At 45.6% G+C, this 14,885-nt stretch overlaps 1 protein-coding gene across 2 annotated transcripts in view; it reads left to right on the forward strand.

Moving 5' to 3' along the window:
* Window positions 1-11,859, forward strand: part of c19h12orf43 (chromosome 19 C12orf43 homolog) — a 33,238-nt gene extending 21,379 nt beyond the window's left edge. For both annotated transcript variants that reach the window (XM_085961825.1, XM_085961824.1), the window contains exons 5-6: window positions 478-568; window positions 11,265-11,859. In XM_085961825.1, the coding sequence (XP_085817951.1) occupies window positions 478-568; window positions 11,265-11,763 (590 nt within the window). In that variant the 3' untranslated portion in view covers window positions 11,764-11,859. The remainder of the gene's footprint in view (window positions 1-477; window positions 569-11,264) is intronic.
* The last annotated feature ends 3,026 nt before the right edge of the window (window positions 11,860-14,885 follow it).

A 14,885-nucleotide genomic window follows, 5' to 3' on the forward strand; every position in this document is an offset into this window, starting at 1 on the left:
TGTTGTCATGTAGCCTCAGTATAACCTGTATTTCTACGTAAAGATATTCATTTCCAATGTACCATTGTATTATTGTTTAAAAAAATATTGTACTCCCGGTGAGAGACTTTAAGCTTGCAAAATGGAACATTTTCCCTTTCAGGTACTGAGTGTCATCAAGCACAGATGCAGTAAGCAGAGAACAGCTCCCTCTGTTCTGATCCGACAATGTGCCTCAGCCCAATCCTTAGGACAAAACCTGTTGCACCAGTGTGACATGGTTCCATTTTCCATATCATCCATCCCATGGCCTCTCGCGAATGAGGTTTGCCAATTCATGCTGAATAGGGACTGATTTGTATCTGTCAAAGCTTAATTCGCGTAAGAACCTTAGAGCCAGCTGAGATAGACCTTCATCACATCGATCTAGGTTGGATTAATTTTTAAGTCTGTTGTAAGACTTGTTGCGCCTCATTTTAAGAATATTTTATCTTGCAGGCTTTCTTTTATTTTCTACGTCTGTACCAGGGGATCATGAGAAAGTAGAACCCTCCTCTCCAGTCAAATGGAAGCCTCCACCCAGTTCAAGGTAATATCTGATTTACAATAGACTTGTCGATTTTGTCAGAAATTTCGAGACAATATTGGTATCTTGGTAAATATGCAAAAAGAGAACTAAATAGAAAATGGTAGACAGTGAAAGTTTGTGGCTAATTTTTCCTTCTGCCAGATATTTGTGATTTAGAAGGTTGGACTGCAAGGTCTTCTTTCTGGGCAGCACATTGCACATTGAACATAAGACGTAGGAGCAGGAGGAGGTCATTCGGCCCCTCGAGCCTGCTCCGCCATTCAATAAGATCATGGCTGATCTGATCTTGGCCTCAACTCCACTTCCCTGCCCGCTCCCCATAACCCTTCACTCCCTTACCATTCAAAAATCTGTCTATCTCCACCTTAAATATATTCAATGACCCAGCCTCCACAGCTCCATGGGGAAGAGAATTCCAAAGATTCACGACCCTCTGAGCAAAGAAATTCCTCCTCATTTCTGTTTTAAATGGGTGGCCCCTTATTCTGAAACTATGCCCCCCTAGTTCTAGATTCCCCCACGAGGGGAAACATCCTCTCAGCATCTACCCTGTCAAGCCCCCTCAGAATCTTATATGTTTCAATAAGATCCCCTCTCATTCTTCTAAACTCCAATGAGTATAGGCCCAACCTGCTCAAACTTTCTTCATAAGACAACCCCTTCATCTCTGGAATCAACCTCGTGAACCTTCTCTGAACTGCCTTCAATACAAGATATCCTTCCTTAAATAAGGAGACCAACACTGAATGCAGTACTCCAGGTGTGGTCTCACCAATACCCTGTACAGTTGTAGCAGGACTTCCCTACTTTTATACTCCATTCCCTTTGCAATGAAGGCCAACATTCCATTTGCCTTCCTAATTACTTGCTGAGTACGAAGTATCTGGGCCACTAGCACGTGCATCCAAGTTTGCAATTTCCTTTGGGCAACAACCAGTATTCCCTCTAATTTGTCTTTGTTGTGCGCGGACTGTATATGTCAATTTAAATTTCCGTGCATGCGCAGTATTTCAAATAGAAAAGCTTGTGAGCAGCCTGCGCAGTACCTTGCAGATTCTAGATTCCCCCACGAGGGGAAACATCCTCTCAGCATCTACCCTGTCAAGCCCCCTCAGAATTGCCTCACAGCGCCAGGGACCCGGGTTCAAATCCGGCCTCGGGGGACTGTCTGTGTGGAGTTTGCACATTCTCCCCGTGTTTGCGTGGGTTTTCTCCGGGTGCTCCGGTTTCCTCCCACAGTCCAAAGATGTGCGGGTTAGGTTGATTGGCCATGATAAAAATTGGCCCTTAGTGTTAGGGGGGATTAAATATGTGGGGTTACGGGGATAGGGCTTGGGTGGGATGGCTGTTGGTGTAGGGACCGGGTGCTAGGGTTTGGATGATCAGCCATGATCTCGTTGAATGGCGGAGCAGGCTCGAAGGGCCAAATGGCCTACTCCTGCTCCTAGTTTCTATGTTTCTATTACTCCGCGGCAGCGCATGTGCGCAGCTTAGAGGGAGCGTTGGCAACAATACTTTGGGCTGCCCCTGGGCGTGAAAGAGGGAGAGGAATTTTATTTATTAGTGCAGCAGTGTCGGAGATGGACAAAAGCCCGTAGTGCAGGATAGCATCGTGGTTGAATTTGTTTGAGAGGAGACGAGATAAATCAAGAATAATTAAATTACATAGCAGTACAAGCTTGTTGACTGTAGTGAGGAGTTTAAATATCAGGAGAAACAAGTTTAAAAATTAGAATAATGGAGTTAAGTCAGGCGGAACATGTTCACCCAAAGAGTAATAGACTTGTAAAATAAGTTACCAGGAAAGAAGCAGACCGTGTTAGTGGATTTTACAACGTTAAAGGCGCTATGTTGTTGTTGTTAGATTCACGAGGCAATTATGGAACAAATTCCTATTTCCGCTGTATGTAGTGAAATTATGTATGTAGTGCTTTATAAACTCATCTATGATTTTGCTATAAATAACACGTGGGCAAATTTTACCCCAGACATGTTTCTGGGTTGAGAAGGTGGGGTTGGTTGACGAAAAAGGCCTTTTTTTTTGGGCCCAGTGGCCATTTCCCGTTCCGAAACATTCTTGTGAACCACACCAGTTTAAGGAAGCTGTGCACAAGGGAAACCTAAAGTGAACTAAGGAGTCGCAGTCAAGCCTTATCTGTTTTTTTTTTGTTCATGCTCGGTTATGCAAGGCTTTTGGCGTCGTCATTTGAATGCAAGCTGCCTCGCTTTTTAAAGAGCGTTGCATAGCAATGCTGGCTGCCATCCAGGTGCTGCTTAGTGCTTGTACTTTGTACTTTAAAGCTTCCTCAGTGTGGGAGAACAAAACATTGGGACTGAGGATGAATGACAGCATTGAGGTCAGGTGGGTGGGAGATGCCTGAGGAAATGCAGAAGTAAATTGAAATGGGACCCTCGAAAACAGAATCATTCAGCTTCAAAGTGAGTGGAGCTAATGAAGTCTCAGAACTCTTGCAGCCCTGCTGCTGGTTTTACTGTGAACTGTAATTCGCATTTGGAAGTAGTTAACTGTGTATCAAGAAAGACAGACTTGCATTTACAGCCAATTCAGTACTTTTGAAGTGTAGTCACTGTCATAATGTAGGAAATGCAGCAGCCAATTTTCACGCAGCAAGCTCCCACAAACGGCAATGAGATCGATGACCAGATAATCTGTTTTAGGTGTTGGATGAGGACGTTGGCCATGACACTGGGAGAACTCCCCAGCTCCTCTTCGAATAGTGCCATGGGATCTTTTACGTCCACCTGAGAGAGCAGACGTGGCCTCGGTTTAACACCTCATCCAAAAGACGGCACCTCTGACAGTGCAGCACTCCCTCAGCACTGCACTGCAGTGTCAGCCTAGATATGTGTTCAAGTCTCTGGAATGGGGCTTAAACCCATAACCTTTTGACTCCGAGGCGAGAGTGGTACCACTGAGCCACGACTGACACCAAATTCTCTTGAGTGAAGCAGAGGTCCCTCTGCCAGGAATAATCCATCAAAACTAAGGATATACATTAAATGTAAAGTGTTAAGTGCTGTCACATCAATTCCAGTGAGGCATATTGTATGATATAATACAGGCCACATTCAGACGATCAGTTTAAGTCGAGACGTAACCTATATGCCAGTTATTTGCTCGTGGAGGGAAAAAGCTAAGATTTGGAGTGTGATCTATATACATGACTGTACAGTTTTGGTCTCCTTATTTAAGGAGGGATATAGTTTCAGTGGAGGCAGTTCAGAGAAGGTTCACCAGGTTGATTCCAGAGATGAAGGGGTTGTCTTATGAGGAAAGGTTGAGCAGGTTGGGCCTATACTCATTGGAGTTTAGAAGAATGAGAGGGGATCTTATTGAAACGTATAAGATTCTGAGGGGGCTTGACAGGGTAGATGCAGAGAGGATGTTTCCCCTCGTGGGGGAATCTAGAACTAGGGGCATAGTTTCAGAATAAGGGGTCGCCCTTTTAAAACAGAGATGAGGAGGAATTTCTTCTCTGAGGGTCGTGAATCTTTGGAATTCTCTACCCCAGAGAGCTGTGGAGGCTGGGTCATTGAATATATTTAAGGCGGAGATGGACAGATGTTTGAACGATAAGGGAGTCGAGGGTTATGGGGAGCGGGCAGGGAAGTGGAGTTGAGACCAAGACCAGACCAGCCATGATCTTATTGAATGGCGGAGCAGGCTCGAGGGGCCGAATGGCCTACTGCTGCTCCTATTTCTTCTTTTCTTATATTATGAGAATATGGTATGTCCAGTTGAATTGTGGGATAACATCCAGTGGTACAGTTAGAGAGTCTGTCCTCCAAACCTGTTATATACATGGAACATACATTTTGAGCCATCTAACGCAAAGGTGAAGTACTGATAGTTGCCGGTCTGTCACTAGTAGTCTTCGTGGTAGGAGCTCTTGAAGTGATAAATTAAGAATATCACACAAGAGCCATATTATCATACACTTAAGCCAACGGCCTAGAAATTCACTTGGGCGCGGGCAGCTCGCTCGCGCCCAAAAGTTAGCGCTGGGCGGGGAGGCATTAGCGCACGCCGTATATTCATCTTCTGCGCCCCAATTCGGAAGCGGGCGCTATACCAGGGTGTGCCCGCCTCCGTTTGGGGCGCTGCAACTGAATATCGGCGCGCTAGTTGCCGCAGCGCCACCCGATGCGGTGCGGCAGGCTGCGGTACTGCAGGCCTCCCCCTTCTCTTAAGGGGGAGGTGCCTGCAACGGCCGGAGCCCCGATCGCGAGTGCCGGCAAAAGAGCCCGGCACAACGGAGAAGTGCCGGGCTCCGCGGAAACCAGCCGGCAATGCCGCGGGGGGGGCGGTGGAGGAGGCCGGGGAAGGAGGTGTGGGCAGGCGGCCGCCGAAAAAGCGGCCGGCCGCACCTTCAGCTTTAAAGCGCCCCACTATGGCAGCAGGACGGCCCCGTTTTCTGTTCGCTGTTTGCGCCCGCTTCGGAGGAGGCGGGCGCAAATAAATATGGGGATCAGCGCGGTGTCGGGGCGTTACGGGCCACCGCGCACACCGATGACGTCATCGGTCCCGGCGCAGCACTAACGGCTACCGCCGCCAATACCGCTGCAGTCAATTTCAGCGCTACCACCCCGCCGGCGCAAAAGACCTCTGTGGGCGCAAGGCCCACTGAATTTCTAGGCCAACATGTTTAATGTTATTTTCCTGTGGCATATTGCTACTGAAGCATTAACTAAGCATCGTGAAAGCTCTGGAGGTTTCACTAACATTTCATGCTCGTAAGCAAGGTCGATGAATCCAAGCAGCGTGTTATTGCATCAGAAGTATCCACCAATCTTGAGGAATAGTTGGTTCATTCACATCCCTGCACAAGTAAGAGATAATGAGAACAGCATGTTACCTTGGAGCTGCCCCATAGTGATGATTAAAATCAATTCGGCTGGATCACAATTATAATTAAAGTTTCATGTGATTCAGAGTGATGAAGTGGCCATTGCTCAAAGGCAAAGGTTTTGATCCTTTAGTATCCACTGTGATAAATTACATACATATCCAGACTGAGAACACCAAAGTGTTCTTTTTTTGCTTAGGATTTCACCACACAAAAGAGGGAAACAAACGACAAAGCAACAGATGTGTGTGCACACCCAGAAAGAAGCATGAACAGTACAGTGGTACCTGGTCTTGAGTTTATCAGTTTGGCCAGGCGGTACCCTGATGGTAACGTACTGCTGAGCTTGGCCCTCACCGGTGCTTCAAACAGCCGATTAATCAGCTCAGCTCTTGAGTGGAACACTGCTCCTCAGCACTTCAAAACTGAGCTGATCAGTGCAAGCGATTGGAAAATCCAGAGTCAGTGTAAGTGAGTTCTGGCGAGTTAGATTTGAAGTGCAATTGCTATAAGCAGTGATCACCATAAAAGGATTGTTTGGCATATCAAAGAATAAATATAAAGTCAGAAACATGGACAGGGTGAAGAGGGTGGAATAAGGTGTCAGCTGTGGCTCAGCTGGTAGCACACTCGCCTCTGAGTCAGAAGGTTGTGGGTTCAAGTCCCACTCCAGGGACCTGAGCACACAAAGCTAGGCTGACACTCCAGTGCAGTGCTGAGGGAGTGCTGCACTGTCAGAGGTGCCGTCTTTCGGATGAGACGTTAAACCGAGGCTCCGTCTCAGGTGGACAGAAAAAGATCCCAGGGCACTATTTCGAAGAAGAGCAGGGGAGTTATCCCCAGTACCCTGGCCAATACTTATCCCTCAACCAACATTACAAAAACAGATTATCTGGTCATCATCACATTGCTGTTTGTGGGAGCTTGCTGTGTGCAAATTGGCTGCTGTGTTTCCCACATTACAACAGTGATTCCACTTCAAAAATACTTCATTGGCTGTAAAGTGCTTTGAGATGTCTGGTGGTCATGAGAGGCGCTATATAAATGCAATTCTTTATGAAATACCTTATTATTAACTGAGGCAGTGATGGGCAGACATCTGGTAGAACTAATGCCATGGCCAGAGTACACACAATTTAAACACATTTCTTAATAGGCTGATAAAGTTAATGGGCCAGAATTTGCAGTGGCTATGACTGCGTACTCTCATAGTACGGCGTCATACTGCCTTTGAAATGGACTGCAGGTTTGGGATTTCTGCTTGCGCTAAATCCCGAACTTGCGATCTGTCAAGTTACGCCTTGACAGATGATCTGCACCACCTTGGAAACCCCAATTGCTGGCGTGGAGTTGGGCTAATTGCCCACCAACTGCCCAGCAATTACGGACAAAAATTCTACGGCTGATGCAAACAGGCCCGAGGCGCAGGGCCCGTTTGCATCAGTGTAAGGGGATTATATAGGGACAGTTCCTCATTCTATTAACTCCGGAATGAATTGTAAAACATGTTTGAAATGCCTCCAGTGATTCGTCACATTTTTCAGATCTTTGTTTGGGCTCTGTTGTATTTATGTTTGTATCACCTGTCCATGTTAGTTTATATGAAATTTCAGAGCTTGAATGATTTATCAGAACTCTAATTCCTAAATTAGATTTGAGAATTAATTACCAAATAATTTTTTTAGGTGGGTCTGTGTGTGTGTGAGAGAGAGAGAGAGAGAGAGCGGGTCATTTTGGAACTATTTACTCTCCTAGCCCTTATAATTATTCTGAAAATACATCGGGTGAAATGCAATATAAAGAAAGCTACCAGTACTGGAGGTAGATACTTTCCCTTTGGTGTACTGATTGGAGCACCAGGCCCATGTGATCCCAGCTACGCAGCTGCGCCCCTGGGATCCCTGTGCTATTACGCTGCCCTCGAGTACGCAGTGTCAGAGAGCAAGTTCACGAAGGAGGGCCCCCATCAGGTAAGTTCGGATGCCGGAGGCGGACTCCGTAGGTACGCCGCCGACCGCAAATTCTGCCCCAATGTTTAATATAGCTTTATTATTTTCAGAATGAGTGATGATGGAAAAAATTCTTCTCTAAATAATCCAGAGAGAAGAGAGGACCCACTTTTATATATTTTAGCAATATCCTCCAGCACATACCTACTCAAACCTCAGTAAATGGATGCAGGGGAATCAGTAATGATGATGGAGCCAACTATGAAAGTGAATTGTTTCTGTGTAACGGTCAGGAAGTAACAACAGTGCAACCTCCATTAGCCACCATCCTGTTACCCGCAGGCCGGGCTGAATTTAACGGCAGGGCCTGATTTGAATGGGAAGCCTCTGTTTCCCATCTGCAGCAAGCCAGATTGAGAGGCTGGCTGCGGGCGGGTAGGCCTGCGGCACTTGGCTGCAGAGAGGAGGGAGGGAGGGATTGCGTGGGGGCCGGGGGGGGCAGTCATGGGGGTGGGGGGGGGGTGGGGGCAGAGGAGCAAGGAGGGGGGGGGGTGGGTGCCGGGAATGATCGGGGCCCGAAGCAAACAATCGGGGGGGCAGGCGGGAACGATCGGAGGCCGGAGTGCTAGATCGGGGGCTAGAAGAGAAGGGGGAGGGTGTTGGAGCACCATCGGAGGGCCAGGAAGAGCATGGGGGGTGTGGGGAGGAGGAGCAGGGAGGGGAAGGCGGACGACATTGGAGGCCCGGGGGAGGGGTGGGGGGAGGGCGGTTGGGGGGGGGGTCTCCAATCACAGTGGGTGGGTTAGGCAGTGACCCTGGATCCAGGAGGTAAATGCAAAGGTACTTACCTCCTGAATCCAGCAGTCCTCGCCTTGCATTAGCTGCTGGTTTCCGTAGGCCTGCAAAACCCGACCAACCACAGATAAATTCAAAATGTAGGTTAAATCTGAGTTATGGCAGCCTCATTATAATATTAAAATGGACGACCCGTCTCCTGGCAGCGGGTTGGCTGTCCGCCCAGCCTCCGCTAAAACCTCTGTGGGTTCACGGTTCAGGTTGGGATTCAGATTTTTAACACTAACCTCCCACATGACCCCCAAACCACCTGTTGTTATATTAGGTTAAAATTCCCCCGATGTTGCTAGCTTTAGGGTGGGAAATTGGTGGCAATCATGTTGCACCCTACCCCCCCACCTTCCTTTCACCTGTGGCTTTCGCTAGAGTTCCTGCTCTGTGCGCCTCACGTTCTTCATTCAGGGCCTGTCCAGGTGTAGAATATTAATTACACTACAATTCTGTGCTGTGTCCTTTTTTTCTTTGCTCTCCAGTAAAAGTAGACCCGAAACTACAATTCCAATTATCTTTAAGGAAAATGAAAGAACCATATATAAAAAAAATAGAGCTATTGGTCCTCGAGGTTTTTTTATTCCTCTTCGTGTGGAACTGCTCTCAGTGGTATTATTGAAATCGGGAGTGCGCTGTATGGGGAATCGCAGGAGCACATCTGCATCTTGTTGCCACATGCTGAAACATTCCTGATGATGGCCCAGGAGCAAGTATCTGCTTGGGATTTTGACACTCGACAAAACAGGTCAGTGAGTAATGTTGAAATATGACGAAGAAACTAATGATGAAACAGTGAAGATTTAGATCTGGCAACAAGTTCTTTTGTATTTTAGTTTACATGAAAGCCACCCCCCCCCCCTTAGTATTTGGTGAGATGAGCCCTATAAATGTTGTATTTTGTTTGAATTATCTTTTAACACCCAAATATTCGGCTTCATAATTCTGCAACTAAAGTTTATTGCAGTGAGGATGTTTGATAGGTAGGTGGCAGTATACGCTGCACTCTGTCGTTGAGTTTCCCAATTTCTGACCAGTTTTTGATGTAACGGTAATGTTCAGTGTAGATTTTCACAGAGTAAACCCATGGTAATGACAATTAGTGCTACATTTAGGTCGTTGGCACTGTGGCCTCCAACGCTGCTGTAAATTGCAGATCTGAGCCAAGTGTTAATTGGCGTAGGAATTTGGCTGACTTTTTACACATGGCAAGCACTTGCAACCTAAATGATGGGAGGTGAGTGATCTAACACATTGTACTGTTGACACGCACAGGTTATAACCAAGACTCTTGCCATCGTCAGCCCTTGCAGAAGTGACAGCACTGTCGCCATTGGAGAAGCCAAGAAGAGGTGGCTTTCTGGGGAACTTTGGATGGCAACAGTGCTGCTGGTGGCAACTCTAAACGATTGCTGCTGGTACTTGACGCCGAGGGCTGTCGTGTTTTCAGGCCGCAGATAGGCTAAGCTACCAAGAAAGGACTTGCATTTAGACATCGCCTTCAGTGACCTCAGGACATCCCAAAGTATTTCACAGCCAATGTCAGCTGTGTCTCAGTGGGTAGCACACTCGCCTCTGAGCCAGGGACTTCATTGGCTGTAAAGTGCTTTGAGTCGTTCTTTCTTTCGTTCTTTCTTAGAAGTGTAGTCACTGCTGTAATGCAGGGAAACGCACAGTAAGGTCTATGTGGCTATGTATGGTCCCACAAACGGCAATGAGATAAATACGATAGCAAAATACTGCAGATGCTGGAAATCCGAAATAACAACAGAAAATGCTGGAAAAACTCAGCAGGCCAAGCAACATCTGTGGAGAGAAAATAGAGTCAACGTTTCGGGTCAAACCCTTTGTCAAGACTGGAAAAGCACAGGAGGCCAGGCTGGGAAGTGACTTGGATAATCTGTGCTTAGTGATGTTGTCCAGGACACTGGAAGAACTCCGCACCTCTTGGGATCTTTGAGAGTGCAAATGGGGCCTCGGTTTAATGTCTCATCCGAAAGGCAGCACCTCCCAACTATGCAGCACTCCCTCAATACTAGATTGAAATGTCAGCCTGGATTATGTGCTCCAGTCTCTGGAGTGGTGCTTAACCTTCTGATTCAGACAAGAGCACTCCCACTGAGCCAAGGCTGACATGGGTTTGTTTTTCCATAAGTGGCCTGTAAGGATCTTGCTGACCATTAGAAAGTCTATGACCAGAAGCTTAGTCACGATCACAACTTTGAAGTGCTTCAGTTTTGTTTTTGATTGCTTCAATTTGAGGGAGTTCAGCAATATAAAAAGACATAGCAACATTGAAACATCAGTCAGGTGTCTGTGACGCAAGCTAGCAGCCTGCTTGTGAGCACTAAATCCAGGAATCAGACAGTCGAATCTGTTGCCAAGGCTTCATAATGAGCAAGTATTAAACTTAATCGGTTTCTCTGATCGGTCCAGATGGGCAAGGTCAGGTAAATAGTTAAATCATTCACTGAAGGCTACTGTGTTTGAGCTTGCCTCATTTGTTATTGTTCAGGCAGATATGGTAACTGTTTCACTGAGACAATCGTTCGAATTGCACATGATTGGCGTCAATAGTCCTGCAACTTTGAGGACGTCAGTACAGAGACTGGTGCATCTAACTGCTATTCCTGGGTACCTTCACTGTGTGTGGAATCCCAGCATAACTGAGACGTCACACTTTACATGGTTAATGGGCGTTTGCTTCCATTGTCCTACCCATAATTGCATTTCATTTGATCATTCTTTGTGAAGAATTGTACAATTGAAGGTCAACATATAAGCAACACAATTACAATTATCCTCCACTCCACCCCCAACCCCTCCCTCCCAAAAAAACCTTTGGAACATTCCTGGTCATCTTCTGATGTTCAAAGCTGTATCAGATCCTCCGGACTGAGTATACGTTACTAGACTTTGGGATGGTACTAAATGCATAAAATGATTGCAAGGTTTGTGTTTACTGTGTTCACTATATTTCTGTTGCAACTGAGTGCATACCGCACACCCATAATCGTACTGTGTCAAATATTACAGTGATTCGGACAGTGAGTGGGAGCGGCTGAAGGAAGCGGCGGTCTCGAGCAGCGACTTACTCCGGCACAGTTCCCTCCTCAATACCCAGTTAGAGACAAACCAGCCCGAAGGCCTCATCGAGGCCGAACACAAAGGAAAGGGAAAGAAGAAGAAGAAGAAGAAGAAGAGGAGAAAGCTGGCTGCGGAAGGAGGGGATCATTTAACCAGAGGCAGCGATCGGAAAGGAGGTGAGCAAGAGTCCAAGGAAGACTGCTTAGATTCCACCTCACAAAGAAAATCAAAGCAGACGTGCCAAGTCCAGGTGAGTAGACTGGATGAAACTGAACCTATGGATGGGACTGTTGTCGGGCAAGGACACTTTGAGATGGAAAAGGCTGAACTTGAAAGGAGCAAGAAGAAAAAAAGGAAAAGCAAAAATGCCAAACATGTATCCGAAAGCGTTAAATCGAGCCCTTATGAAACAAAGAAAAAGAAAGTTCCGGTAGCAGATGGGTCGTGACCGGGCACAGCGGCTCTGCAGGCTCTTGTTATCTTTCAAAGGACAGTGTTTATTTCCAGTGACATTTTGCGAGCTATTTTTTCCTCTCCTCCTTTTGTTTACTTTTATTTTGCCTTTAAGTTACTTTGAAATGATGCGACTCTCAGAAGAGATGAGGAAGCAATAATTTCTATCGTGCTGCTGTCCTGCCTTTGGGAGAATGTCTTTGAATGGAGAGCTCCTGGGCTGATTCAGCTGAACTGTGTATAATGGACTGTTACTGGAGGGAATTCTGACTCTGGAGCTCATTGTTCCTGTATCTCCTACTTACCTGCCTGAAATGATAATAGATCCTTTATTCATGGGTGTGTAGACTTTTTGGTTTGATTTATATTTGAAATTTGAACTGCAACCATTTGAGTTCATTTTCTTTGGGTTTCACTGTTCTGTTTTTTAAAAAAAATAAATAAAAAATAAAAAAAATATTTTGAACCCATGTGATTAAAATGCTGCAGTGAGTTTATTATTGTCTCTGAAAACAAGCTTTGCACCTATTAACCAGTGTTTGGGTTCCTTTCCCACTGCGTGTAAGGCAACGCATAAAAGAGCAATAACTTTGCAGCAACATATTGAGGGAGTTCAGATGGCATCCAAAACTGCAAGAGCAAAATTCAACTGGTTTACCAAACTCCCCTGATTCCCAAGACATGTCGCTGCCTGAAAACTCACTCGAATCTGTTTCTTGCATGGTGGCCATGTAAATCTTTGCCATTTTTCACACTCTGGCTTTTTCTCGCCTCTCCTGAATGTGGTGACTCTTCAGATGGGAGTCCAGAAAGTAAGTATTGGGGTTATTCAACCACGGGGAGAATTAAGTCCAATCACAGTTGAATACCCACCCACGTATGCCCATTCCAGCAGGAGAAAATGGACAGCAATCGGGAGCAGGAATCCTGGCTGATCTTTTTAAAAAATATATATTTTCTCATTGGCATAGGAGTGCTGAAGTGAATTGTAGCTTCTCGACTCTGCACGCCTGAGATCAAATGAGCCAACATGGAATGGGGGATCTTAGCTGAGACCTTCCCAGCGTGTATGGTTTACTAGGCTATCTTTATATGATAACCCTATCAGATATGCTGATAGGGTTAGGTAAAGTAGGGTGGGAGGAGGCTCGTGTGGAACATAAATACCGACATAGGCCATTCCTGTTTCTGTGCTGTTAATTCTATGTAATTTATAAACTGAGCCGTCGAGTAGTTTCTATTACCTAATGAAGATCAATGTTGATAAGTTACCTGAAGGCAAGGTCTTGATAATGTACCACCTGATTCTTACTGCAAGTTCTTATTGGTCCATTGGGTGAAATAACATGCCTGTTACAGATATTCCGTTACATTGTATGCACAACACGTGCCAAAATTGCTTAACATTTTTACTTTTCTAATTTTAAAAGAGCTTTAATTGTTAAAAGAAAAGTTGTCAATGAATTGTTAAAAGCCCTTTGCCAAAACTGGCCAGTTGTCCAGACCCCTGTGTCTAATTAGTTCATCATTCTCTGCATTGAACTGATGTATTAATTCTGTGTTATGCATTAAAAAACATCAATTATGCAAATTCACTCATTTTGAGCAGGGGTTTCTCAGGCGATTCCAATTACAGCCCACTTGATATCAATTATACTGCTAGTACATAAATGACCCTCTTTGTATAAAATGGGCTGAAATGCATTAATATGAAATTCCTTTGTCTGGTATTTTAGTGAAGCTATTAACACCCTTATTTGAAATGGGTGAACATCTTGTTAAAATGGTGGTATTAGGAATTTTGTAATGGATTTGTGCGCAATTTCACCCTAAGGCTCTAATCTTCACCAGGACTGCCATAAGAACATTAAAAAAAAAGAACATAAGAAATAGGATCAGGATTCGGCCCTTCGAGCCTGCTCCGCCATTCAATGAGATCATGGCTGATCACCGCGCCCTATCGCCATATCCCTTGATGCCCTTACTAGTCAGAAATCTATCGGCTTCTCTTTTGAATATACCCAATGACTGAGCCTCCACAGCCCTCTGGGGTAGAGAATTCCAAAGATTCACCACCCTCTCTATGAAGAAATTTCTTCTTGTCTCAGTCCTGAATGGCCTACCCTTTTATCCTGAGGCTGTGGCCCCTGGTTCTAGACTTCTCAGCCAAGGGAAACATTCTCCCAGCATCCACCCTATCAAGCCCTGTAATAATTTTGTATGCTTCAATGAGATCCCCCCTCATTCTTCTGAATTCAGGAGAATACAGGGGTCTAGTTTACTCAATCTCTTCTCATACGACAGTCCCACCATCCCAGTAATCAATCTCGTGAACCTTCGTTGCACTCCCTCTATGGCAAGTATATCCTTCTTTAGGTAAGGAGACCAAAATTGTACACAGTACTCCAGGTGTGGTCTCACCAAGGCTCTATATAATTGGAGTAAGACTTCTTTACTCCTGTACTCAAATCCTCTTGCAATGAAGGCCACCATACCATTTGCCTTCCTAATGGCTTGCTGCACCTGCACATTCACTTTCAGTGACTCATGTACAAGGACACCCAGGTCCCGTTGAACATCTGAATTCCCCAATCTTTCACCATTTAGGAAATACTCTGCCTTTCTGTTTTTTCTACCAAAGTGGATAACTTCTCATTTATCCACATTATATTCCATCTGCCATGTTCTCGCCCACTCACTGAGCCTGTCGAGATCCCCTTGAAGCCTCTTCACAATTGACACTGCCACTTAGCTTTGTATCATCAGCAAATTTGGAAATGTTACATTTAGTCCCCTCATCCAAATCATTGATATAGATTGTGAATAGCTGGGGCCCAAGCACTGATCCTTGTGGCACCCCACTAGTCACAGCCTGCCATCCTGAAAAAGACCTGTTTATCCCTACTCTTTGTTTTCTGTCTGTTAACCAATTCTCAATCCATGCTAGTATATTACCCCCAATTCCATGTGCTCTAATTTTGTTCACCAACCTCTTGTGTGGGACCTTATCGAAGGCCTTCTGAAAATCCAAATACACCACATCGACCGGTTCCCCTTTGTCTCTTCTTAGGCAGTCCCTCGGAACCGAAGATGACTTGCTTCCACATTAAAAATTAG

This window comes from Somniosus microcephalus, chromosome 19 (assembly GCF_052327205.1).
Source record: "Somniosus microcephalus isolate GS21.2 chromosome 19, FLI_Smic_1.0, whole genome shotgun sequence".
Lineage (NCBI taxonomy): Eukaryota > Metazoa > Chordata > Chondrichthyes > Squaliformes > Somniosidae > Somniosus > Somniosus microcephalus.